The 26,213-nt window shown below is 38.6% G+C and overlaps 1 protein-coding gene and 1 pseudogene across 2 annotated transcripts; both read right to left on the reverse strand.

The window, feature by feature from the left end:
* Positions 1 to 2,446: 2,446 nt before the first annotated feature.
* Positions 2,447 to 17,214, reverse strand: LOC101957660 (serpin B9). 2 transcript variants are annotated; one of them, XM_078020441.1, is made up of 7 exons: positions 17,034 to 17,214; positions 9,123 to 9,152; positions 7,180 to 7,296; positions 6,468 to 6,585; positions 4,951 to 5,093; positions 3,884 to 4,039; positions 2,447 to 3,183 (listed from the first exon to the last, which is right to left on the reverse strand). In XM_078020441.1, exons 1-7 carry the CDS (start codon positions 17,199 to 17,201, stop codon positions 2,779 to 2,781), a joined length of 1,137 nt encoding a protein of 378 aa, XP_077876567.1. In that variant the 5' UTR covers positions 17,202 to 17,214; the 3' UTR covers positions 2,447 to 2,778. The 2 variants fall into 2 exon arrangements, with proteins under 2 accessions (XP_077876567.1, XP_005335224.1); XM_005335167.3 differs by lacking the exon at positions 9,123 to 9,152 and having other exon boundaries at positions 7,180 to 7,317.
* LOC101959554 (ubiquitin-like protein ATG12 pseudogene) lies at positions 16,076 to 16,852 on the reverse strand (annotated as a pseudogene).
* Positions 17,215 to 26,213: the final 8,999 nt, after the last annotated feature.

Here is a 26,213-nt window from a genome sequence, read left to right on the forward strand (position 1 = left end):
TTTCTGTATAGCACTGCACATGTTAATTTGAACATTAACTCTTAAAAGCCCTTTTTAATTGAACCCAAGGACACTCAACCACTCAGCCATACATCCCAGTACTTTTTATATTTTATTTAGAGACAAGATCTCAGGAAGTTGCTTAGGTCCTTGCTAAATTGCTGAGGCTAGCTTTGAACTTGCAATCCTCCTGCCTCAGCTTCCCTAGCCACTTGGATTACAGGTAGGTGCCACTGTACTCGTTAAAGCTTTATTTTTAACTAAATATCCAGGGAAGAGCAAAAGTAAGTTGTTTTCCTACATACCAATCATTTATAAAAATACACTTAATAGATATTTTCATCAGGAAGCTAAGACTACTTGAATTAATATTTAGCAATTGATTTGTTATTGTTGTAATATATAAATGATTCACATGTTTTATCTCCATTTATAAACTTTTACCTTCTTATATTTACCTAATTTACCCATTTTTTGATTACTCATGAAAACCAAGATATCAGACCAGCATAGTTAACACCTTATTTCTTTGTCAAACATAAAAGTTGAAATTGTATTTAAAACAGAAAGCAATGGACATTCCATCTTAAACACCTAACAGAGATAAATATAATCCTGAATGGCCAGAAACTTGGGGAAAAATACTAACAATTTTAGACATTTTATTAACTTATTAATTTATTTTTTTTGTGTGGGGTTACCTGGGAGTGAACTCAGTGGCACTTGGCCACTGAGCCATATCCCCAGCCCTACTTTTTTATTTGAGACAGGATCTCACTGAGATGCATTTAGTACCTTGCTTTTACTATGTCTGACATTGAACACAAAATCCTCCTGCCTCATTCTCTGGAGCCACTGGGATTACAGGTGTGAGCCACTGCTCCTGGCTAATTTTAGGTAAGAATTTTATCTTACAAACAAATTTAAATTAAATCATTTGTGAGAGGTGAGTGCCCCTCTTTACTTACAGTAAATTCTACTTATGAGACAGAATAATATGGTAATATATGCTTTTTGATTTTTAAAATGAGAGTTGAATAAAAATTAGGTCATTTGTTTATATGACTATTGTCATTTGAATATGGAATGTTCCCCAAATACTCATGTGTTTGTTGACTCTGTTTGACCAATTTGCACCATTTGTATTCATAATGATAGATTTAACAGCACTACAAAACTTATTTTATTGTTGTTGTTCTTGGTGGAGATTGAGATGCCTTGAATTGGGTAGGGGATTTTGTACTTAGAAAGCAAGAGCTCAAGTACCATTCTACATTTTCTTTTCCTTTTTAAAATTATTATTCAAAATATATCTTTAGTTTTATTCAATAAAACACTTACTATTGTACAATCATCATGTGGTGGTCTAGTCGTTTATAGGATATTTCAATATAAAGGGACCCTGGAAAGTTTTCATAGAGTATAAACTGCCATAATATGATGCAAACTATGCTTCTCTATGATAAGTATAACACAGTTGTATTCCATAGAGTCTATACAATAATGTAATTTAGCCTAACACAGTTGACCCTAATTTTTGACACTTTCATTGTTTAAAAATAAACATGGGATAAAACCCTATATGCATACATGCACCTAGAACGCTTTAATAACAACTGCTTTTTTGTTTTGGATTCTTTACATATATGTTATTCTCATTTGGTATCTTCTTTAACCAGAATCTCATAACTCCTTCATTTTTGTAATAACATTTAATTTCCTTATTTTCCATATGCTGACCCTACTAAAATAGAATATAGCATTTTTCATATGATAGGAACCAACAAAGAAATTTTCCTTTAATGCTCTCTTTACACTTTATGGTAAGTAGCCAGTGGAAAATGCATTTATGGATTATTTCTAGGCAAATTGTGAAGCTAATAACTGACCTGTTTCTGCCTATGCTATCTCTTTGTTTTATTAGCAATGGGCAAAGTTGCTATTCTGTATTTAGTTGTATCCATACTACAGAGATCATATATGATCAAATTATTTATTACTGCACTAAAGCATGTAGAATATAATCACAAATCTTAAAGACTTTAAGGCCTAGTCAAAAGACTAATAATAAAAATGATTAATAAATAAGCAATGCAACTATCATGGGCAGTTATTGTGAAAGTTCAAAGATGTACATCTGATTATGGAGAATGGGAAAACATCTTGAAGAAGATGACATTTGAACAGAATTTATTTTTTAGTTGTAGATGGACACAACATCTTTATTTTATTTATACTAATTTTTATGTGGTGTTGAGGGTTTAACCCAGTGTCTCACACATGCTAGACAAGCACTCTACCACTGAGACACACCTCCAGACTAAAATTTGTTGTTTCTCTTTAACTAGAATGGTAGTAACAGTATATACCAGCATTTATTATTATTGAGGCATTCAGGCTAAGTCAGCTGTGTGACAAGTTTGAAGTTCCAGGAAAGCAGGAATTGCATGTGGAATGAGTGGGAAATGTGTTTGGGCCCATCTAAAAGAAAGTTTGCTAGCTACCATATCGCCTCTGTACTGCACGCATCCTAAGTACAACAGGGAATCAGGACAGTCTATTGGCCTTGACCTAGTTCTTGGTACAAATGAGTGGGCAGTATTTGGACAGCTCAGTGTGGTGCATCATCAGATCACACTGGCAAGTTGTTCAGAAGGCTTAGGACCCTGCCCTCATTTTTCTACTTGGTGTTCACCTAAAGGCCCATCTTTGTGAACTGTAAAGGGAATTGGGGGACATGGAAAGATGGAAATTCTCCATGGAGGTGAATTACAACACTTAGGGAGATGAGAACCTGCCACAGAACAGAAGAGTGTTGGTTCTGTTATGCCTGATGAAGAAAAGGAAGGGGTGGTCAGCATGAAATGTTGGTGCACATGATATACAGTCAAAGATTGTGTCAATATCTATAGCTGCTGCATCCTCAGTGCCTTCTTCATTCACCTCCACGACACTCTTGTGCACAACTTTGGACAGACACAGGTCTGTCTCAGTTGACATTGCAGACAAGTTAGCCTGGCCTTGTTGGAAGGCATCGACCATTCCCAAACGCTGAAGCACAGACTCCATGTTGTAATCCCCCTGCAGTTTAAATCTTGGAAAGAGACCTTTTACTTCAATATTCTGCAAAGAGGCTGCCTTGGTCCAAGCTGTGAATTTCTCAAAAGTAAGATTATTTTCCACCTGAAAGACCAGAATCACAAGTTCATATTCAGACTATGGCACATATCTATGGACACATAGACATTTCCTTGAACATTCCATGTTGGCTGCCCACACAGGATGGGTAGCTCCTTCAGCTGCCCAGAAGCTTATGAGAGCTCTGACTTGTCTACCACCCCACATGCAATCCCATATGTGATTTCTCTGCAGGAAGACTGTGGCTGCCCCTCCTTATCCATCCACTAGCAAAACATGTTTATTTGTGAAAAGCCTCTAGATGAGTCAGTGGTGCTTTTCTAATGGTATTTATTGGTTTGAAGGAGGCTTAGTTTTAACACAATGAACCATTGCTGGCAAGCAAAAGAGACTGGGAAAAGGAAGATCTCTCAGTGTGAGCCTCTCCAGGATAGGGACATCTGTCTAAGGTGGAATGTGGCACTGTTTGTGGAAACTCATCCTCACAGGTAGGGACCTGGACAGAGGGAAAGCCCATGGGAGCTGCTCTGCTCACAGAGACCCTTTAGATCATCACAGTGCACTGCTACCCTTGAGAGAATGGTTGATCTCTTGCAATAGGGATTATACCATAAGGAAGCAAGGAGGACAGGGCTGGGCCATTTGGGCTGTCTGGTTTGAAATACTGGGAAAGAAGACACAGGGTGTACCCAATTCTTCTCATGGAAATTCTGAGTTCAAAGAAGTGCAGCCCCTCCCGACTCACCACACTGAGGTCCACGTTCTCATCTGGGAGCAGGATGATCATGCTCAGTGTCTTGCCAGCGTAGGGCAGCTCCAACAACTGTGCCTGGGCCTCACTGATGTAGATGAAGTTAAAATTGGCTTTCTGACACATCATCTGCACTGGCCTTTTATCTCTCTGAGAGGAATGACCACATGAGCACAGCATTTAAAACAGTATGAAAAGGGACAAAAACCTCTCAACTCTTCTGTGGTCCAGCACTACTATAAATCAATAAATAGTTATCTGAAACATGCCTTATAAATAAGGGGAGGAGCTTAATGCATACAAGCTTCCTTATTGCATCACACTGTATTTTAAGGGATTAGAGAATTTAGCAAAGTATTCTAATATCTATTTTAATTAAAGTTTTGGCTCACAGTTGACTAAGGTCTTTGATACTCACATTTAATGATACAATACGGTAAATGCTGAATCTATAATAAGTTATGATTAACAATAATTCAAATGCAAGATTTTTTTTAAAAATATATTTTTTAGTTGTAGTTGGACACAATACCTTTATTTTATTTTATTTATTTTATGTGGTCCTGTGAATCAAACCCAGCAACTTGCACATACTACAAGATCACTCTAGTACTGAGCCACAGTGGTTTGATGTTTGAATCAGTTCCTAAATTCTAATTTAGAAAGTGTGTTGTCACACTTCCTGTTTGTACTCTGTTTTGTGTCTGATATATATATATATATATATATATATATATATATATATATATATATATATATATATATCTTCTTTTTGCTTTCTATGTAAGCAACTTGTGTCTATAGGAAGATGTTTGTGTCCAGAATGAGATGAAACCAATACATGTATGAGACTTCATCAGAAGCAGTTAGAGTGCTAATAGGATGTAAACCATAATACACAGGAAGTATTACTTATTTGTAGCCTTTTTTTCAATGAGTTTAAAATTCATTAAATGAGATAAGTTTGAAATTATTAATTAATCACTTATACATTTACAAAGTTAATTTTTTAATTTAATTTCTTCATCAGACTAGCATAATTTTTGAAAGTCTCTCCCTACCTGGTTTATTTTGAAAGGCCTTACTGCTGTGCATGATTTGTCAAATGGCTTGTCCCATGTTCCTTGGAAGTAGATGGCATTGACAAGAAGCAGCCTGACCTGCTCATCAATCGAATTCATTGGTAACAACTCTGGAATTTTACCTTTCAAGACAAGCACAAAATCTATCAGTTGCGTTTTCTGAATCCTTTGTGAATAATCATGATACGATGTCTTGGAGATCCAAACATTCTGTTTTCAAATGTGCTGAGTTTGGATGATATGTGTAAAAGTTAAAAATCTTAGCATGACTGGTATTCATGATGACAGACCCTGGAAAAGTCACCAAGTTGAAGATAGTGAAATACTTCTATGTCACTGGAGGAAAGTAGGTTAGTAAAAAGCAGAAACTTGACACCAGGTTGGAGAAGAAGACAAGCAGCAAAGGAGAGAAGGGCTGGGTAGGAGCTGATATTACCTGTTGTAGGTAAGAGCAGTGTCAGGTCTAAGGCCCTGTGGTCAGACCCAGTTCTAACATTGTACAGCTACCTGACAATATTCCTGGGGCAGATAGAATTGAATAGCTCCAGAGCAGGGACAGAAGGTGTTTCTGGAAACTACAGAAGAGATATTATGATTTCATTCTCCTGGCATCTGGAATCCCTGGAACAGATGATGATTTGGGTAGGTGAAAGTACATCCTTCTTTCCCCTGTATATCAAGTGGTATAGTTCCAAGGAACTAAGAGCATCCCTGCTAATTTGCTGCCTCTAGAGGGGACAAGAAGAAAAGATTCCAACAAGAAATAGTGGAATGTACTACCTCTATTTTTAGTATCTCATTTGTTAGCAGAAATAGGGATGTTCCTAATGGTGTGTAAGTGCCTGGTTGGTTCAAACATCAAGCCATTATTAATCTTGAGGACTAAAGTTAGAACTTGTCACACTCTAAAACAGAAATGAGTATGTTTTAACCTTATAAGCAGGGTGTTTTCAATCATGGAATGGATCAGCCCCGATAGAGGCTCTATAGTTGACTAAGTCTAGTCTTCTCAAGTCTGATGAAGGGCACTTAAATGAGAGATAGAAAAGAAGGAGAAGTCATCTTAACATGTAAAAGTGGGAGAAATAAAGTCCAAACTGACCTCCAGGAAGAGGAGGGCCAAGGGCATGACTTGGAAGATCTGGCCATTGATCTGTTCCCATAGATGAGAGTCACCTGCTGTTTGTACAATACAGGCCAGTGACATGTAAAATATTATATGGGAAATCTGACTCACAAGTTTCTGTTAACACTTGCATCAGCCACTCTGGGCCTGAGAAAACAGACAGCATTAATCCTCTGGTTTTGAAAACCTGAGCATTGATCAGATCTTCTGTGAGACACTAGGTTCACACGCACCAAGAGGCTCAGCCAGGCAACCTTTCTCTGATGGTTCTGCAACGCCAGTGACATTAGCAATGAGGAGAAGAGGTAGAGGAGAGAAGTGAAGAGAACAGAGGCGTGGTGGGAGGAAAGTGAAATAACATAATTCTGACCTTTTGTCTCTTTTGAGACCCAAGTATTTATATGCTCCCTGGACTTCTCTGTATCTTCAGCAAAAGACAGCAGCTCCAGCTCCCCATGATATAACTGAAGACAAGACTCCTTAAATGTCTTTGGAGAGAAATAGTTCAGGTGACCAGGTTGCTAAATAAAATGACAGTGAGCTTCAAATCATTCTGAAGGCTACCTTTAGGCTCTTCTTAAAATTAAAAACACGATCAAATCTTAAGCTACTTGATGGTGAAAAATTTTAGTTTGTAAATAGATATTTTCTGAGCCCTGAAAAACCAGAGATAATAAAGGAAATTTGAGATATTGCCTAAATTGAAATAATATGTTTTGATTGTAGAATTGGGGTCTTTACTAAAAATTTTTTACTGTGAGTTTCTCAAGTTCTCTAGAATATTGTTGTTCTTTTTTGTTGTTGTTGTTTTTGCTCATTTTATTCAGTACTGGGGATTGAGCCCTGGGCCTTGAGCATGCTAGGCAAATGCTGTACCACTGGGCTATGTCCCAAGGCAGTTTTTCATTTTGTTCTTTAGACAACAGTGTCACTAGGTTGCCCAAGATGGCCTCTAACTCTTCATCCTCTTGCTATAGCCTCCCAAATGTGTTATCCTGCCTGGTCTCTAGGGTCTCTCTTCTGGGTTGTATATTTCCAGGTGTTTTAAATACAACTTTTATTGTTCTGTTGATTCAACTTACTGAGAGGAAATCACAAGTCTTCTCTCCAAAGAGCCTGTTGGCTGTTGTAAGCAAGTACTTTGACCCAGGGTTGTTCACTTGGGTCAGAAGTATCTGGAAGCCCTTATGTATGTCTTCCTCTGTGTTTAAAGACAGTGCCTATGAAGGAAATCAACAAATTTCTTTCAGTTTTGATCTTGATCTCCACAAGAATTTTCAAGTTTTTTTTCCTCAAATACTGCATAAATTTATCCTTTGAGAGGAAGTTGATTGTCATTGAGAAGTGACACTGGTGAGATAGGTGGAGAGAGGGGCCAGGAAACTCCTGAGTAAAAAAGATATGGGTTTTGCATGACACAGAGCTCTCTGCATAGTTTATAGATGAACAATAGAAAAAAATGAAAGGGGCAAGATAGGTTCAGAAAAGGGAATATTGTTAAGTCCTGCATCCCACGGACACCCTAAATTTGTCAGAAATAGAGAATAACTTGCCTCTATTTATGTACAAAGTAATGCAGTTCATACATTAAAATAACTTGCCTCTATTTATTTATAAAGAAGATGCAGTTCAAAAACTAAAAATCCAAACAAAAATTTGGATAGGAATGCAATCATCATCATAATATTTAAAAGGAAATAAGAGTAAAAAATGAGCAATATGATTAATAAGAATAAATCAGTTCTTGAACAGTACCCTGCACTAAAGGAACATTCAACCAAAGGAGAAATTAAAACAAATCAAAACTCAGAAATACATAAAAATGACAGAGAACACAAATCATATATCAATAATAATCCTGAATGTTAATGGACTAAACTCATCAATGAAAAGCAAAATCCAACAATACACTGTCCTCAAGAGATTCACCTTATGGACAAAGATCCACAGGCTGAAGGTGAAAGGATGGGAAAAAAAACTTATCACTCATGGATTGCATAGAAAAGTAGGGTTTCCATTCTCATTTCAGATAATTGTGGCATTTTTCAGTAAATGAATGGGGTTGGAGAATATCATGATAGGCAAAACAATCCATTCCCCAACAAATCAAAGTTTGAATGTTTTTTCTAATATGAAGATGCCAATTCACAATAAGACAGGAGGCACTAGAGAAGAATAGTGTTACCTTAGGTTATGTAGAGGGAAGTGATGGGAGGGAGGGAATTGGATTTGGGATTAGGAAAGATATTAGAATAAAACAGACATTATTACTTTATGTATATATGTGACTGCAAAACCAATATGATTCTACAACATGTACATTCAGAAAAATGAGAAATTACATCCCATCTATGTATGCTATATCAAAGTGAATAAATGCATTCTACTGTCATGTATAATTAAAACAAATTAAAAATTAATTAAAAATAAAATACCCAGTACCCTAGAGAAAGATAATATGTGTATATCATATGATACTTTATATTTCAATAAAGGTGTCATATTACATCAAAAGAACAGTTTCATTTGACTCTGAAATACACAAATGACACAATTTATATTCAATAACATTAGTGATGGAAATAAAAAATCAACAACACTACAAATAAAATACCAACAACATGGAAATTAACCTACTAACTAATTATTAAAAAGAATTACTAAAGAAATAACTCTCCTATGTAGCAATCAAATAACTAACATCTTGTCTATTTTCATCTTTAGGATTACTCAGCACTAGCTTTTGACATTGTATAAATAAGTGACAGAACAGCACAACTTTGGGATGCAATCTAAAATGACAGTATTGAAAAAAGCTATAGCAATCAGCGGCCACCATCTTGGAAAGCTGAAGTATCCACCGCCACTCTCAGATTGCAACAACAAAACAGGTGTGTGTCACTCAGCTCATCCCTCAGACATCGGGGAATTCGCATAAAATCTCTCCTAGGCTTTCTGGGGGAGGGAGTATCAGAGTGAGCCTGCATGAAGACTAGGGGAAAACTAGAGACACCTGACCTTCAACTCCCCCTCCCATCAGCAGCCAAAACAAAACCTGTCTAGCCAGTGCTAGGGGAGGGGCAAGCAGAAAAAATCAAAGCAATAGAGTGCTGGGGATCCCAATAGCCAACAGTGGGACCCTGGAGATCCAGGCCCACTGATTCATGCAGCCTGCCCCGTGGCTACGGAAGGCCTGATTAATTAGCAAGCAGGGAGATAAGTGGCTGCGATTAGGTGGAATCCTGCCAGCCAAGCCTGCACTGACCTCTGGGCTAGGTACGGGATTTCAGAGGGGGAAGGAAGCGGTACAGTTCTATCCCCCACAACGGAAACAAAACAATAGAGTGCTGGGGTTCCCAATAGTCACCCTCCACACCCAACAAACGGCAGGCCTAGAGTACAGTTTGAACTGCCCAGAACCATCACTCAGGGGAAATCTGGTCTAGCAGGAGAAACCAAGAATAGCAGGAGAAACCAGGATACTAGAGGCAAGGCCCTCTCCACTGGGCGGCTGGAAACTGCAGGCACGCTGGCGACAGTTCACCCACTGCCCACGTAATTGGGAGGTAGGAGAACTCCCGCCCGCAGGCAACTGATCACCTGCCCGCGGCCTGTGATACTGGGCGGGTGGAGATTGCCCGCCTGCTGCGACCGGGAGCTGAAACCAAACAGAGACAGTCCAGTCACCCCCCCCCCCCATTAGGACACCCCGGCAAGGAGCCTGGGGCCAATCATAGCAGAGTAGTGTCCTCACTGGAGCTCGGACTTCGGAATTCCTTCCCAGCGAAATCCACGTTAGCAGGCATAGTTTAACAACACAAAGGCGAGACATCAGAGTAACACAGAACCAAAACAAATCTATAGAAGAGAGCAGAAACATGACAATCAAAAAGAGCTGTAAGTAATGTGGACAACATGAGAAAACAAGGGAAAAAAGGAGTAAAAACAATGCAAGACAACTTAATTCTACAGGAGGACATAGAAACATCAGAAGCAGGGATAGGGAAAGAACTCAAGGCATACCTAACTCAAATGGAAAGGAATATTAGAGAAGACATGAGACAGCAAGTCCAAGCAATAAAAGTATATTTTGAAAATGAATTAAACAAACAAATTCAAATGGCAAAGAACGAGCTCTACCAGGAGACAGAGATCTTAAAAAAATCAAACAATAATCCTAGAATTGCAGGAAACTATAAACCAAATTAAAAACTCAAACGAGAATATTACAAATAGACTTGATCAAGTAGAAGTCAGAACATCAGATAATGAGGACAAGGTTTATCAACTTGAAAAGAGTATAGTCAACACAGAAAAGATGCTTAAATCCCATGAGCAATCTATTTAAGAGATATGGGATGTCATAAAAAAAACAAATTTGAGAGTCATTGGGATAGAAGAAGGCACAGAGATTCAAACCAAAAAAATGGACAGCATATTAAATGAAATAATTGTAGAAAACTTCCCAGAGATGAAAGATAGAATGGATTGCCAAATCCTGGAAGCCTACAGGACCCCAAACATTCAAAACCATAATAGACAACTCCAAGACACATAATTATGAAGATAGCCAACATACAGAACAAGGAGAGAATATTAAAAGCTACGAGAGAAAAGAGGCAGATTACATTCAGGGGGTAAACCAATTAGGTTAACGACTAATTTCTTATCACAGACTTTGAAAGCGTGAAGATCCTGGAACAATGTATTTCAAACGCTGAAAAATAATGGATTCCAACCAAGAATACTGTATCCAGCAAAACTGAGCTTCAGATTTGACAACGAAATTAAAATCTTTCACAATAAACAAAAGCTAAAAGAATTCGCAGCAAGAAAACCAGCACTGCAAAGCATTTTGAGCAAAATACTACAAGAAGAGGAATTGAAAAATAGTGCCCAAAACTAATAGCAGGAGGTATCTCAGTAAAGGGTGAGGAAAATAACCAAAAAGTAAATCTAGCCAAACTAAAATAAATAAATAAAGAAGCATGACTGGAAGTACAAATCATATCTCAATTGTAACCTTAAATGTTAATGGCCTAAACTCACCAATCACGAGACATAGGCTAGTAACCTGGGTCAAAAAAACAAATCCAACAATATGCTGCCTTCAGGAGACTCATATGATAGGAAAAGACATACACAGGCTGAAGGTAAAAGGTTGGGAAAAATCATACCACTCACTTGGCCCTCAGAAACAAGCAGGAGTGGCCATACTCATATCAAATAAAATCAACTTCAAACCTAAGTTAATCAAGAAGGATAAAGAAGGACACTATATACTGTTAAAAGGAACCATCCACCAACAAGACATAACAATTATCAATTTATATGCACCAAACAATGGAGCTGCAACATTCATAAAACAAACCCTCCTCAAATTCAAGAGTCAAATAGACCACAACACAATAATTATGGGTGACTTCAACACACCGCTCTCGCCATTAGACAGATCCTCTAGACAAAAACTGAATAAAGAAACTATAGATCTCAACAGCACAATCAATAATCTAGACTTAACCGACATATATAGAATATATCAATCACCATCAAGTGTATACACGTTCTTCTCAGGAGCACATGGATCCTACTCAAAGATAGACCATATATTATGCCATAAGGCAACTCTTAGTAAATATAAAGGTGTGGAGATAATACCATGCACCATATCTGACCATAATGGAATGAAATTGGAAATCAATGATAAAAGAAGGAAGGAAAAACCCTACACCACATGGAAAATGAACAATATGTTACTGAATGATCAATGGGTTACAGAAGACATAAAGGAGGAAATAAAAAAATTCTTAGAGTCAAATGATAATACAGACACAATATGCGGGAATCTATGGGACACAATGAAAGCAGTTTTAAGAGGGAAATTCATTTCTTGGAGTTCTTTCCTCAAAAAAAAAAGAAAAAACCAACAAATAAATGAACTCACACTATGCCTCAAAAACCTAGAAAAGGAAGAGCAAAACAACAGCAAATGTAGTAGAAGACAAGAAATAATTAAAATTAGAGCAGAAATCAACGAAATTGAAACAAAAAAAACCATTGAAAAAATTGATAAAACTAAAAGTTGGTTCTTTGAAAAAATAAATAAGATAGACAAGCCCTTAGCCATGCTAATGAAAAGAAGAAGAGAGAGATCTCAAATTACTAACATATGGGATGAAAAAGGCAATATCACAACAGACACTAGAGAAATACAGAAGATAATTAGAAAGTATTTTGAAACCCTATATTCCAATAAAATAGAAGATAGTGAAGATATCAATAAATTTCTTAAGGCATATGATTTGCCCAGATTGAGACAGGAAGACACACAATTTTAACAGACCAATAACAAAGGAAGAAATAGAAGAAGCCATCAAAAGACTACCAACCAAGAAAAGCCCTGGACCGAATGGGTATACAGTGGAGTTCTACAAAACCTTCAAAGAAGAATTAATACCAATACTTTTCAAGCTATTTCAAGAAATAGAAAAAGAAGGAGCTCTTCCAAATTCATTCTATGAGGCCAACATCACTCTGATCCCAAAACCAGACAAAGACACTTCAAAGAAAGAAAACTACACACCAATATCTCTAATGAACTTGGATGCAAAAATTCTCAATAAAATTCTGGCGAATCGAATACAAAAACATATCAGAAAACTTGTGCACCATGATCAAGTAGGATTCATCCCTGGGATGCAAGGCTGGTTCAATATAGGGAAATCAATAAATGCTATTCACCACATCAATAGACTTAAAGACAAGAACCATATGATCATCTCGATAGATGCAGAAAAAGCATTTGACAAAGTACAGCATCCCTTTATGTTCAAAACACTAGAAAAACTAGAGATAACAGGAACTTACCTCAACGTTGTAAAAGCTATATATGCTAAACTTCAGGCTAGCATTATCCTAAATGGAGAAAAACTGAAGGCATTTCCTCTAAAATCTGGAACAAGACAGGGATGCGCTCTATCACCACTTCTATTCAATTTAGTTCTCGAAGTACTAGCCAGAGCAATTAGACAGACAAAAGAAATTAAAGGCATAAAAATAGGAAAAGAAGAAATTAAATTATCGCTATTTGCGTATGTTATAATAATATACTTAACAGACCCCAAAGGGTCTACAAAGAAGCTGCTAGAGTTAATAAATGAATTCAGCAAAGTGGCAGGTTATAAAATCAACATGCATAAATCAAAGGCATTCCTGTATATCAGCAACAAAACCTCTGAAATGGAAATAAGAAAAACCACTCCATTCACAATATCCTCAAAGAAAATAAGATACTTGGGAATCAACCTAACAAAAGAGGTGAAAGATTTATATGATGAAAACTACAGAATCCTAAAGAGAGAGATAGAAGAAGATCTCAGAGGATGAAAAAATGTACCCCATTCATGGATAGGCAGAACTAACATCATCAAAATGGCGATATTACCCAAAGTTCTCTACAGGTTTAATGCGATGCCAATCAAAATACCAACAGCATTTCTTGTAGAAATAGATAAAGCAATCATGAAATTCATATGGAAAAACAAAAGACCCAGAATAGCAAAAGCAATTCTAAGCAGGAAGTGTGAATCTGGAGGTATAGCAATACCAGAGTTCAAACTGTACTACAAAGCAATAGTAACAAAAACAGCATGGTACTGGTACCATACCAAGCAGGTGAACCAATGGTCCAGAATAGAGGACACAGAGACTAATCCACAAAGTTACAACTATCTTATATTTTATAAAGGGGCTAAAAACATGCAATGGAGGAAGGATAGCATTTTCAACAAATGGTGCTAGGAAAATTGGAAATCCATATGCAACAAAATGAAATTGAATAACTTTCTCTCGCCAGCCATAAAAGTTAACTCAAAATGGATCAAGGAGCTAGATATCAAATCAGAGACACTGTGTTTGATAGAAGAAAAAGTTGGCTCCGATCTACATATTGTGGGGTTGGGCTCCAAATTCCTTAATAGGACGCCCATAGCCCAAGAGTAAATAACAAGAATAAACAAATGGGACTTACTTAAACTAAAAATTTTTTTCTCAGCAAGAGAAACGATAAAAGAAGTAAATAGAGAGCCTACATCCTGGGAACAAATTTTTACCCCTCACACCTCAGAGAGAGTCCTAATATCCAGAATGTACAAAGAACTCAAAAAATTAAACAATAAGATAACAAATAATGCAATCAACAAATGGGCCAAGGACCTGAAGAGACACTTCTCAGAGGAGGACATACAATCAAATCAACAAGTACATGAAAAAATGCTCACCATCTCTAGCAATCAGAGAAATGCAAATCAAAACCACTCTAAGATACCATCTCACTCCAGTAAGATTGGCAGCCATTATGAAGTCAAACAACAATAAGTGTTGGTGAGGATGTGGGGAAAAGGGTACACTTGTACACTGCTGGTGGGACTTCAAAATCGTGAGGCCAATTTGGAAAGCAGTATGGAGATTCCTGGGAAAGCTGGGAATGGAACCACCATTTGACCCAGCTATCGCCCTTCTCGGACTATGCCCTGAGGACCTTAAAAGAGCGCACTATAGGGATACGGCCACATCAATGATTATAGCAGCACAATTCACAATAGCTAGACTGTGGAACCAACCTAGATGCCCTTCAATAGATGAATGGATAAAAAAAATGTGGCATCTATACACAATGGAGTATTATGCAGCACTAAGAAATGACAAAATCATAGAATTTGCAGGGAAATGGATGGCATTAAAGCAGATTATGCTAAGTGAAACTAGCCACTCCCTAAAAAACAAATGCCAAATGTCTTCTTTGATATAAAGAGAGCAACTAAGAACAGAACAGGAAGGAAAAGCATGAGAAAAAGACTAACAGTAAACAAAGATGAATAGGGGGAGAGAAAGGGAGAGAGAAGGGAAAGCATATGGAAATGGTAGGAGACCTTCAATGATACACAAAATTATAAGAGGTTATGAGGGGCAAGGGGGAGGGGAAATAAAGGGAGAGAATTGAACAACAGCAGAGGAGGTAGAGAGGGAAGATGGGAGGAGAGCGGAGGGGAGGGGGGATAGTAGGGATAGGAAAGGTAGCAGAATACAACAGTCACTAATATGCCATTATGTAAAAATGTGAGTATGTAACAGATGTGATTCTGCAATGTGTATTTGGGGTAGAAATGGGAGTTCAAAACCCAATTGAGTCAAATGTATGAAAGATGATATATCATGAGCTCTGTAATGTTTTGAACAATCAAAAAAAAGCTATAAAATTAATTTTTGTAGAATTTGTAAAATTACTTTCATTTACCAAATAATTAAATTTAACAACGTTTATTTTCTCAGTCTTCCAGTTGGTCAACATACCTGATTGCTTTGGTAAATATTAGCCAGAAAATAACAAGAAAAGGCTAATCACCTGGTAAAGATGTATGACCAAATTACCAAATCTTTGTATCAGCTGGATTGCCCTTTACTGGACTATATAAGGCATTCAGCTAAGAGGTCAATAAGACTTGGTTTGACAAATTTATTCAACAGAAAAAATGTAAACATCTTATATCCCACACAAACTAAAGTTTCCTGAATATATTAAAAACAGAAAGAGAAACCTTTTACTAAATTAATTTTTACCATGAAAGAAATTGGCACAATGTCAATTTGAATCATTTTGAAAAGTGGTAATACAGGTTTATGTAGTTTTAGTCTTTTCAACCTTGGAGGCAGATCTGGAACAACAGTAGTAACAGGCAGGAGCATCAGGCATAATGTAATGGCAATCTTTCAGTAATATTTGTGTATTAACATACTCATATTTTTGTTAGTCTATTCACTCTACAGATGTTTTCTTATGCATAAACACGAGTCACAGTGGACACATGCTGAGTAGCTCATATCTGTTAAGTCTCTTTTCACAACAAGCATTAGATCTTCTTGGAACCATTTCCTCTATGAAACACCATTTTGAGTAGCAAGTTGTTTTTCCTCTGTGGCTCATGCCCAGGCCTGAGATTTGCAGTACTGTAGGACCAGTTTACCATCACTGCCCAAACATCCCTCAGCTGGGGGAGGAGCAAAGGACTGATTCCCATAATTGAACACTGTTCCAAGGCCACAAGTTTAAGGAAATTCTTGATGAAGTGAATGAGTCCTTGCAGGTTAAGGTTCTCTCTACAACCCACATTTTGTTTTCATGATAGGGGTGCCCCACAGCCTTTAGTAGGATGTCCATTTTTATGTTGGTGCCACTGGAAGGCTCTTCTCCCTGACAAGACTGAATCAGAAGGAGGGGGCTCTGGAGTGGCTGTATCTGGGGAGACATCCGTAAGTCCTTCAATGCCAGAAGCAGCAGTTGAAGAGAGCTTCCACACAGACCTTGACGATTATCAACAAGGTAAACACTAAAAATGTTTCTCCTCTTCTAAAGAATGATTTTCAACAATTATTTAATTTAGAAAATAATATGAATGTTGTATTACTACACCAAATAATTTGATCAAAAATAGCTTAACACAATCAATTATCTTAATGTTACAAAAGAAATAATGATATAACAAAACTCCCAATGCACAATTTTAGAAAAGGGCGAGAAAAAATCCTGAGGAGTTTAGAGAAAGACACAAATGCTCAATGAGTCCAAGACTTGAACCTTTCAAAAAAAGCATACATATCTACCCAATATAGACAGACGTCAGCAATTGTAAGAGAAAATTTACAAATACAAGAAAGTTATAAATGAAAAAGAGATTACATAGTAACCCCTGCAAGCATGCCCCACAACATCTCACTGGAGGAAACTCCTCAGCTCTCTCTTTCCCTTCCTCCTGTACCCTGTCCCTGAAATAATCCAGGCTCACCCCTCCTTCCTCAAAAGTTCTGGAAAAACTCAAGGAGGGCATAGGAGACAAGCCTTGCAGACCAGTCCCTCTTTATCGGTGACAGGAAAGCTTACCTGAGCCATCTGGACCTTGGTGTTCCCCTTTGCCCCCAGGAGAACCATGCCCAAGGCAGAGGAGATGCTCAGGGGAGAAAAAAACACATTTTGTGAAGGTCTGTCTTGACACAGCATCTTCAAAACCTGGATGGCAAAGGTGCCATTTGCTTTTGAAAGTGAATCCATGATTCAGGGTCTGAGGGCAAAGAAGACAGAGAAACACAATGAAATGGGGCTGAGGACACTGTGTGTGGTCTCTGCTTGGCTTTCATTTTTCTTGTGAATTCAGAAAATTTCTGAGTACCAGCGAAAGCCATGGGAGTAGATTAGACATGTGAGGAAGGGGCTGGTGCCTGTAGAACATCAAACTGTCAAGGAAAGGAAGAGCAGAAAAGCATGCAGAGGAGAACAGAAGTTGACAGGTCAAAGAAAGAAGAGTGAGTAGTCAAAGCCAGAGCAAGGAGGTGCTGCTTGAAGCCAGAGACAGTGGAGTGTAAACACCATGGGGAAGCTCTATGTAGTGAGACCCTCCCTCACCAGGGGAGGGCCTTAGATCTTGGAAAACCTCCCTGACTCCTTCCCATTTCTTACAGATCCCCCCAAACCCATGTCCAAGCCTGCCTCAGCCCCCTCCCAAATCATTCTACCCCACTCCACTTCTCTAGCCCCTGTAATCCTGTGCTTACTACAAACCACATGCTTCCTTTGCAGAGCCTCTGACCTCCATGACCCTGGGAGATCCCCAGTACCATCCTCCCCTGCTCACTAAAATGCAAATCAAGTGGGCTGGGGAGCCTCAGAACATAAGCTCCCTCCATCAGGAACCCAGATGGATAGACACACAGAATACTGAAAGGGAAGTGCTATCTTGATCCTATGACCTCACCCTTAAATCTCCAGTGGCCATAGCGAGAATCTCAAAATGTGTTTGTAAATGGCATCCAAGCAGCCTGGCCCCATCCCTTGATGCTGTCCACCTCTGTCACAGCCTCCACCTCTATCCACCCTGACCCCCCATATTACCTCTGAGCCTTGCCAAAGAGTGATATCCAACTTAAAACATTGCCTACACCATCCCTGTCACCAACCTCCAATCACTCCCTCCTCCCTCCTAGGCTCAGCATCAGGAGGCCTCTGATGTCCTAGTCTAGAGCTCCCACTTCCCCCCAACCGGACTCATCCCTCCTTATTGTAATTCCTCGTCTTATTGATTGTTGGACCCACAAGACTGGCTGCTCTCTGCAGGAAAGCTGCCTGGCATCTTGATTCTAAGCACCTGCAAACATGCCCAGGAAACAGCAAGAGCTCCATCAATTAGGGGGAAATCTCAGATAAATAAAGGGTGCTCTGGTTTTGAACTGGATACTAGAGATTTTAAAAGCACAGAGAAAGGTAAGGCTCCCTAAGGAGAGAAGAGAGGTGTAAAAATAAGGCCAGTGGTGGGAGTGGTGTTGGAGCATGAACACCCATTATGGTGAGGTCCAGGGCCAGCCATGGGCAGCCAAGAGGCAAGCAGAGAATCCAGGAGGCTGTGCAGCATCTTTGCCTTCTTGAAATCTCTCTCCCCTTCTCTGAGACCAGCCCTCTACACCACTGACCCCCATGATCTCCCAAGAAGCTGTTTTCTAAACACAGCAAGGACACTGACTTTTTAGATTATCTTGTTTCATCTCAGCCTCTGGCATCCCTTCTCCCAGTGGTGGCCTGGGGTTCCCAGAACTTGCATGCCTTGGTCCGCTGTCACTTCAGCCCCTGCACAGAGAAGTCCTCACCTGCCACCTTCCACACAGTCTCTCCCTCAGGTCTCAGTGCTGCTACCCTGGTACTGACTTCTGAATCACAGGACCAGGATCCACAGCTGTGCCTCTGGGGCCTCTGCACTTCCAGAGGCCTTTTATCAGGCCTGTTTGGCTGTGGGAATTCCTGCCTTCCAATCAGCAAGTCACTGCCCCAGGGAAGAAATCCAGTGTGACCTGAATCATGGCAGGGGATTGGGACTTCTCCTTGACAAGGGATAGGTCACTAATCCTCTTGCTCTTGATCCTCTAGCCTGGCCTCTGTCACCCACTGGTTTTCACTGGAACATCAAGGGAGACATTGGGGTAGACTTGGACAAAGCATGTTTTCTAGAGGATTCTGAAAGTGAAAGCACTCTGAAACTGACAACCAAAGACAGGCTGCAAAGTCCCCTGGGAAAAACACAGTGGGAACTGGGGAAGGATACAAAATCTACAACTCTGGGCTTCCCTACTGACAGAAAGCAAAGACAGAATGACAGGCTCAGATTTTAGGGAAGGAAAGTCCCATATGTCTGTATTCTGAGCCTCCTGCCTGATGCAAAGGAAGGATTCAGATTTAGGACACCTGTGTTCTCTATGAGGGTGCCAGAATATGTTCCTTTCCCTTATGTGCTGTTGGTGGGAATGTCAATTAGCCCCATCACTATGGGAAATGGTAAGGAGTTTCCTCAGAAACTAAAGGTAGTGCTACCTACCACATGATCCAGTTATACCACTCTTCTCTGTGTACCTGTGAAGGAATCAAAGTAAGCATAGTACAGACACAGCTGCATACCCATGTTTGTCTCAGCACTGTTCACAAAAGCCAAGTTATGGAATCAGCCTAGGTGCCTATTAGTAGATAAATTCATCAAAAGAAAAATGTAGTAAGCATATGTGTACAGTAGAGTTTTATTTAGCCATAAAAAGGAAGGAAATGTGATTTGCAGGAAAATGGATGAAACTTGAAAACATCATGTTAAGCAAAATAAATCTCAGAAAAACAAGGATCTCATGTTTTCTTTCATATGTGAAATCTAGAGAATAATAAAAAGTGACATAAAATTTGAAGATGAACTAATTGGGAAGGTAACAGAGAGGGAAAAGTACAAGGGGGACAAGAATGTGTTACAGGTGGGGTGGATTCAGTTAGAGTACTTACATGCATGTATGAAATTGCTACAATTAAATAATTTCTTGCATAATTACTATGCACTCATAATTATTTAAAAACAAATTTTAAAAAATGTTGTTTCCATGGGCTGTGTATATAATTTAGTGGCAGTGTGCTTGCCTCATATATGCAAGGTCCTGGGTTAATCCCCAGCACCACAAAAATAAAAATAAAAATTTTGTTTTCCAGTTTCTTCACCACTCATTATTACCAGTCTGGTACTCTCATAGAGAACATAGGTGTCCTAAATCTGAGCAGCTGAGCTCTTTTCCAACTTCTTGTGCTTAGGCTGTGGAACTGGTTTATAAGCAGTCCTACTTCTCATGGGCAATGTGACAGAAACAGAAATTGTATCAAAATGGCTCAGGACCTCAAGTGTGTCCATAAGCCGATAACTGACTTTTTTCAATTTAATGAAAATTAGTTTTCTCTCCTGAGTGCCTGAATTAGGGTGAGGCAAAACATTTATCAGGCACACATCCTTAGGTGGTTACCCTCCATTTACATGACCCTGAGAATGAGGGCTTTAAAAAAGTTTTAATTGAAGGTGCCATGCCATTTTTAAAATAACATCTATATTTTCTGGCACATGCCTATAATCCCAGCAGCTAGGAAGACAGAGATAGGAGGATCTAGAGTTCAAACCCAGCTTGAGAAAATTAGCAAGACCCTGACTCAGTTAAAAAATGAAAATTTCTGGGGATGTAGTTCAGTGGTTAGGTGTCCCTGGCTTTATTCCCTGTATACAAAAATAAATAAATGAATAAACAAGCAATTAAACAGATAAATAATGCTTGTTAAAAGGTGAATATTCATATTATAATATTGATGAGAGAAGGAATCTGAGACATTCTAAATACAGTTACCAGCAGGATGGAGGAAAGAAAGATAAGAGTTTAACTGATAGTTTCAAGGTAAACCAAAAAAAAAAAACCACAAAAAACTGCAGTGTATTTCTTTCCCATGTTTTTAAGATAAGCCATCCTGATAAAATTTTATTGTGCTTATAGACTCAACCAACCAAGAGGCTACAGAAACATGCTCTGCTGACTCTCTTCCTTTCCCAGGTCATATCCCTCTTCTCTGTATCCATTGTAGACTTAATGAAAGTAATATTCACCTCCTGCTCCCAGGATTTTTATGACAAAATATCCTTAGATCCAATGGACATTTCTAGCTGCTACATGGTAATGCTGCTAGTGACTTAGGGAATTTGCCCTAGGACCAGGCTAGGAACATGCACAGCTTGATAAACCCATGTATTTCAGAGATTTTTCCATCTCAAAATTATGATTTAACAATATTCACCCCTTTAAATCCTACAATTCAGGATATTCACAGAACTGTACAACTGTCACCACTGTCTGAGTCCAGAACATTTGCATCACTTCAAACACAAATGGGATACTCATTTATAATTATTCTTCATTCCCTCTTCCCTCTTCCCCAAGCTCTGGCAATAACTAATCCATATTTTTCTCTATGTATTTGCCTATTGAGAGCATTTCATATAAGGAATCATTCAATATGAGATATTTTGTTTATTTCCTTCTTTTACTAACCTGATATTTTCAAGGTTTATCCTCGTTGGTTCAAGGTATGGGCATTTATCTCTTTTTGTGTTGGAAAAATATCCATAATAATATTGAGTGCATATATGCTCCTTTTTAAATTTCATCAGTTGGTAGGCAGTGAGTCCTTTCCATCATCTGTCTGTTAAGAATAATGTTGTTTTGAATATTTGTGTAAAACTTTTGTGTAGACATATTTTTTTGAATTTACCTTGAATATAGACCTAAGTATGAAATTTCTTGTTCATATGATAACTCTGTATTTAACTTCCAGTTGAACTACCAAATTAATTTAAAAAACTAGTGCAAAAATCTAAATGCCCACTAGGAATGAGAGTTTCAGTTTCTTCATGATATTGTCTGTTTGTTGCTATTCTAATGGGCATGATGAGATGTTTCACTAAAGCTTTCACAATTGTATTTCCTTGATGCATCATGATATCTAGATTCTTCTCATGTTCTTATTGGTCTATTAAATATCTTTCTCAAAGAAATGCCCATTCAAATGCTTTTGCCTAGTTTTAATTTGGGTTAGTATTTAATTTACTACTGAGTTTTTGAACACCAAATTTTTAACTACAGGAGTTCTGGTTACTTCCTCATCTCTGGGTGAGTTCTAAATTTTCCCAGGTTTAAAATATTTATCCACTACGTAACATGTCAGATGACTTACTGTACCATCTCTGTAAGACAGAGAATGATGGACCCATCTTTTCCCGACTCATGCACTTGGGATGCCCTTCCTAGAGTGGGTGTCTCTTTTTCTACCAACTTTACATGTTAAGGAAGCTACTTCTTTCACATTTCCTATTTAAGCTCCCTTAACTGGACTTGAAATAACTATATTTGGTAGATTAACTACAGACTCTTTCAGGTTTGAGCAGTTCTGCAGACTGAAAACACCCTTCTTCTGGGTTCAAACTTCATTTGTTTCTTTTTCTGAGAATGACATGTTCTAATCGTAGCCCCTGAGATTAATGATGACCTGATGTTTGAGCCATTTAGATGCCTCTGCACCAGTTGTACTGTGTACTATGTCTTAGTCCAACTTCTGTTGCTAATAACACAATAACACACTGTGTTTGCTATGAAAAAATAAGGGCAGTTTACTTTGGGTCACATTTCTGATAAGGGATCAAATGTTCTTATCTGGTTATGACCTACTTGCTGACAGAGTCCCAGTGCAATGCAAATATCAGAGAAATAGCCCCATTATAAATGATTCATTCATTTTTGGCCAAGTTGCAATTGCAATTCAGGGGAGAAAGAATTGTGTTTTCCTCATATGCAAGTACAAAATATATATAATTACAAAGTCTAATAATAATATTTCTAATATGTGATGATAAAAATACAATGAAAAACAAAAATACCTGATAATTAAAATTCTGTAAAATTATAAAAGAAGGAACCTGAAAATCCAATGCATGCCTCACTTTGGAACACTTATACTCCTTCTCTCTTTGGGTGTGTATCCTGCTCTATTGTTTGCTTCCTTTGAATAAATCTTCTTGCTTTCCTAAATCATTTTCTACTTGTTTGTCTGCCGGCTTTCTGTTCTCATGACTAAAAGGCTCAGGGGTTACTCCAGTTGAACTGGGCTAACTGGGCTGCATGAAATAACCACAAGAGAAACAAATACCTTTTACATTGGGGTCACTGTACTGGCTCCTGTGACCTTAAGTGTCCACAGGAAGAGAGAGAGCGAGAGCACACCCTGACCCCTTTTATTGAGAAGAAGCTATTCAAATGAGGCAAGGGGTCAAGTTTCAGGGGACTGAGTCTATCTTCATGATGTCCACTGTCAGCAGATTGACTGACACCTGGGTAGGCCACACTTAAGGGCATAGTAAGAGAAAGGGACATACACAAGGCACTTCCATGGGAGATTCTATCCTAAACAGGGCAAGGGCTTATATTACAAAGGAACAGGTGAGCATAGCTTCACCCATGGGACTGTAGCAAGACACAGCCATGCAGGAGATACTGACCCTTGAACCCAAGAAGGATAGGGAAAACTCTGCCACATTTCTGTGACTGAAGGCCTCAGCACCAGTCAGGGAGTGTGACTCAGTCACATATGAGGTGGTTCTCCCACATTTGTCTTCTATGGATCCTGAAACTTCTTTCTGTGGTATAAGTCAAGAACCTGCCTGAGCTGAGTTGAGGTCCCCTCCTACCCGCTGGGGATATTCTTGAGGCTTATCCTGTGACAGTTGCATGATTTCTGAAAGTATGTGAGTGGAGTGATGTACAGAAAGTTAAACAAAGGGATTTCAAAGGAGGAATGTTTTGTGTGTAATAAAATTCTCGTTATCTTGATGGTGGTGATGGTTTTACTGGAGAATACAATGTTGAAATTCATGAGATTATACATTTAAATGCTTATCATGTCAATTATACTTAATAAAATTTTAAGAACATGTTTTAAAAATTAGGAAAAAAATGAATTAAAAACTTTCTGTTACAAGCTTTGGGGTTCTGTGGAATTTTTTTTTTTTTGCCAGATCTACTTGCCTGTCTTCTCTAAGTGCTTGGAATGTGTGTCCCCTAAAATGAATGTGGTCTAAGGGGGGACATGGTCTAGCTTGGTACATTTTGAGTGAAAGCTGTATTATAAATGGCTTGTTTACCAGGTTGTGAACTGTGAGTCCAAAATAAGAGCCAGAGAAGACACTGTGCAGCTCAGTTCATAAAAAATAAGTCAGGCCTCTGTTAGTAGTGTCAATCGTAGTGTCCATGGGAGTGAAAATTGGCACAACATTTTGCAGACCAGCTTGGGAGGAGCTTCAAAATGTACCCAACTTTTATCTCCACAACACCATTTTCATCAGTATATTTTTAAAAATAAAAAGGATATAGAAAATATTTAGGATATTTATTATGGTCTAGCACCTAATACAGATCATTGTAATCATCCAAGCTGTCTATAAGTAATTTATAGATGATGAAAAATAAGGAGGAGCAGAGAGGAAAGTGGAGGAGCCATGAAGAGAGCTAGGAGGTCCACTGCTCCCTTTTGTCCTTCCTGCTGCTTGGGCCAGAGACTTCAAACATGCGCCAACTATTTGTTAAAACAATGTGTTTGTAGGAAGTTCCAGGTGTGCTGAGACATGACTCACCCAAGGGGATCCAGAAGGCATGTCAGAAACTGGCACTAATGTGTGGCATCCAGATAAAAACCCTGAGAATAAAGAAGACCCAGAGAGCAAATTCCAACAAGTGACTGAGACACATGAGGAATTTTTCAGATGCTAAAAATGAGACATGTATGTCAAATGTGGCAAAGAAGGACATGGTGGAAATCATTTTCATAGTCCATTTGAATTTGAATTTATAGTCCTGAATCCAGATGATGACTTTAGGCAATATTTTGGTGGAAGGGACCCATTTTTGTTATATTTGTTTGAAGCCCATTTGAGAATTTTGTGGGGAACAAAAAGGCTGCCTTGGAGAAAAAGAGGCCATGTTGTGCCTGTTATTTTCTCTGTTTTTAGGAGATTAACACTCTTTGGATATGGATTTTTCTGGGTATGATACAGCCTATATTTCACTTGGCTCTCTAGGTCAGGGGGGCCTCATTCATTTGCTTCCATGTCACTTTGCATCATGGGATGGGCAACTTCAAATTCATATGAACTCCTGCAAAACTACTAAATGACATGATAATCACCACAAAGAGATTTTTCAAGAATGGTGAAGAAAAAGTACAAGTTAGAGAAGACGGCCACAGTTCCTAATGAGCACTGAGAAGGAGTAGCTGCTATGCTAGGATAACAGGTAGTTCATATGCACTAACAGAATGTGGAACTATCACCAGCACCATTTGAGGATTAACAGGAACTCTTTTTGGAAGATGTTGTTACAGGACACTGGCTTGCTGAGAAGCTGAGGCAGTCTCAGAGTCCCCCTCTTTAAACCACAACTCTTACAATTGTGCCAGAAAGATTTCAGACATGTCTCTCAGAGTAACAGGTATGAATTTATTAGAAGGGACAGAAAAAGGGAAAAGAATACACTGTCTTGTGAGGTGGTTCCTCTCAGGAAAGAAGGGTGGCACTCTTCTCTTGCCATCCCAAGGAAGTTTGTAAAAAATCCCACCCAGTTCCACCTCTTGAGTTTTCACTGAAAACACAATGACATCAGATTTTAAAGTCCCCACCATGACAACTCTAGGTCACATTGGTCCATGACAACTCTAGGTCACTTTAGTCCAGAAGTCATGTTTATGGTGAATGATCCTTATCTCCCTGAGTTTTGCAAACTGGTCTTTATAAGGATCACAAATGTTCCCCTTCAGGGAACCTTTATTGGCATTTCCTGCCTGTATTTCTCCTACAGAAAACAGATAGTATTCTGAGGAATGTGACATATTCTGACAACTTAGGCCAGGCAAAACTGGAGGCAAATTGCTTTTTAAAAAATAAAGCACTTGGAAGTTGCTACTGTGGACAGACATAATAGAATTATTCCCTTAACCTCATGTCCCACTGCTTACATCTCTCTGTTCCCTATCAACTTCAAACAAACATAGTTGTAGTGTAATTATACCTAAAGTATTTATAAGCATCTCATCAGAGCCCCTGCTGCTCCAGGAATCCCTAAAAATCTCCTGAGAATGCCCACATTATTGGGCATAGCCTGGGAAATGTGGTATGTAGGTGTTGTCAGAGCC

The sequence above is a fragment of the Ictidomys tridecemlineatus genome, chromosome 8 (assembly GCF_052094955.1).
Source record: "Ictidomys tridecemlineatus isolate mIctTri1 chromosome 8, mIctTri1.hap1, whole genome shotgun sequence".
Lineage (NCBI taxonomy): Eukaryota > Metazoa > Chordata > Mammalia > Rodentia > Sciuridae > Ictidomys > Ictidomys tridecemlineatus.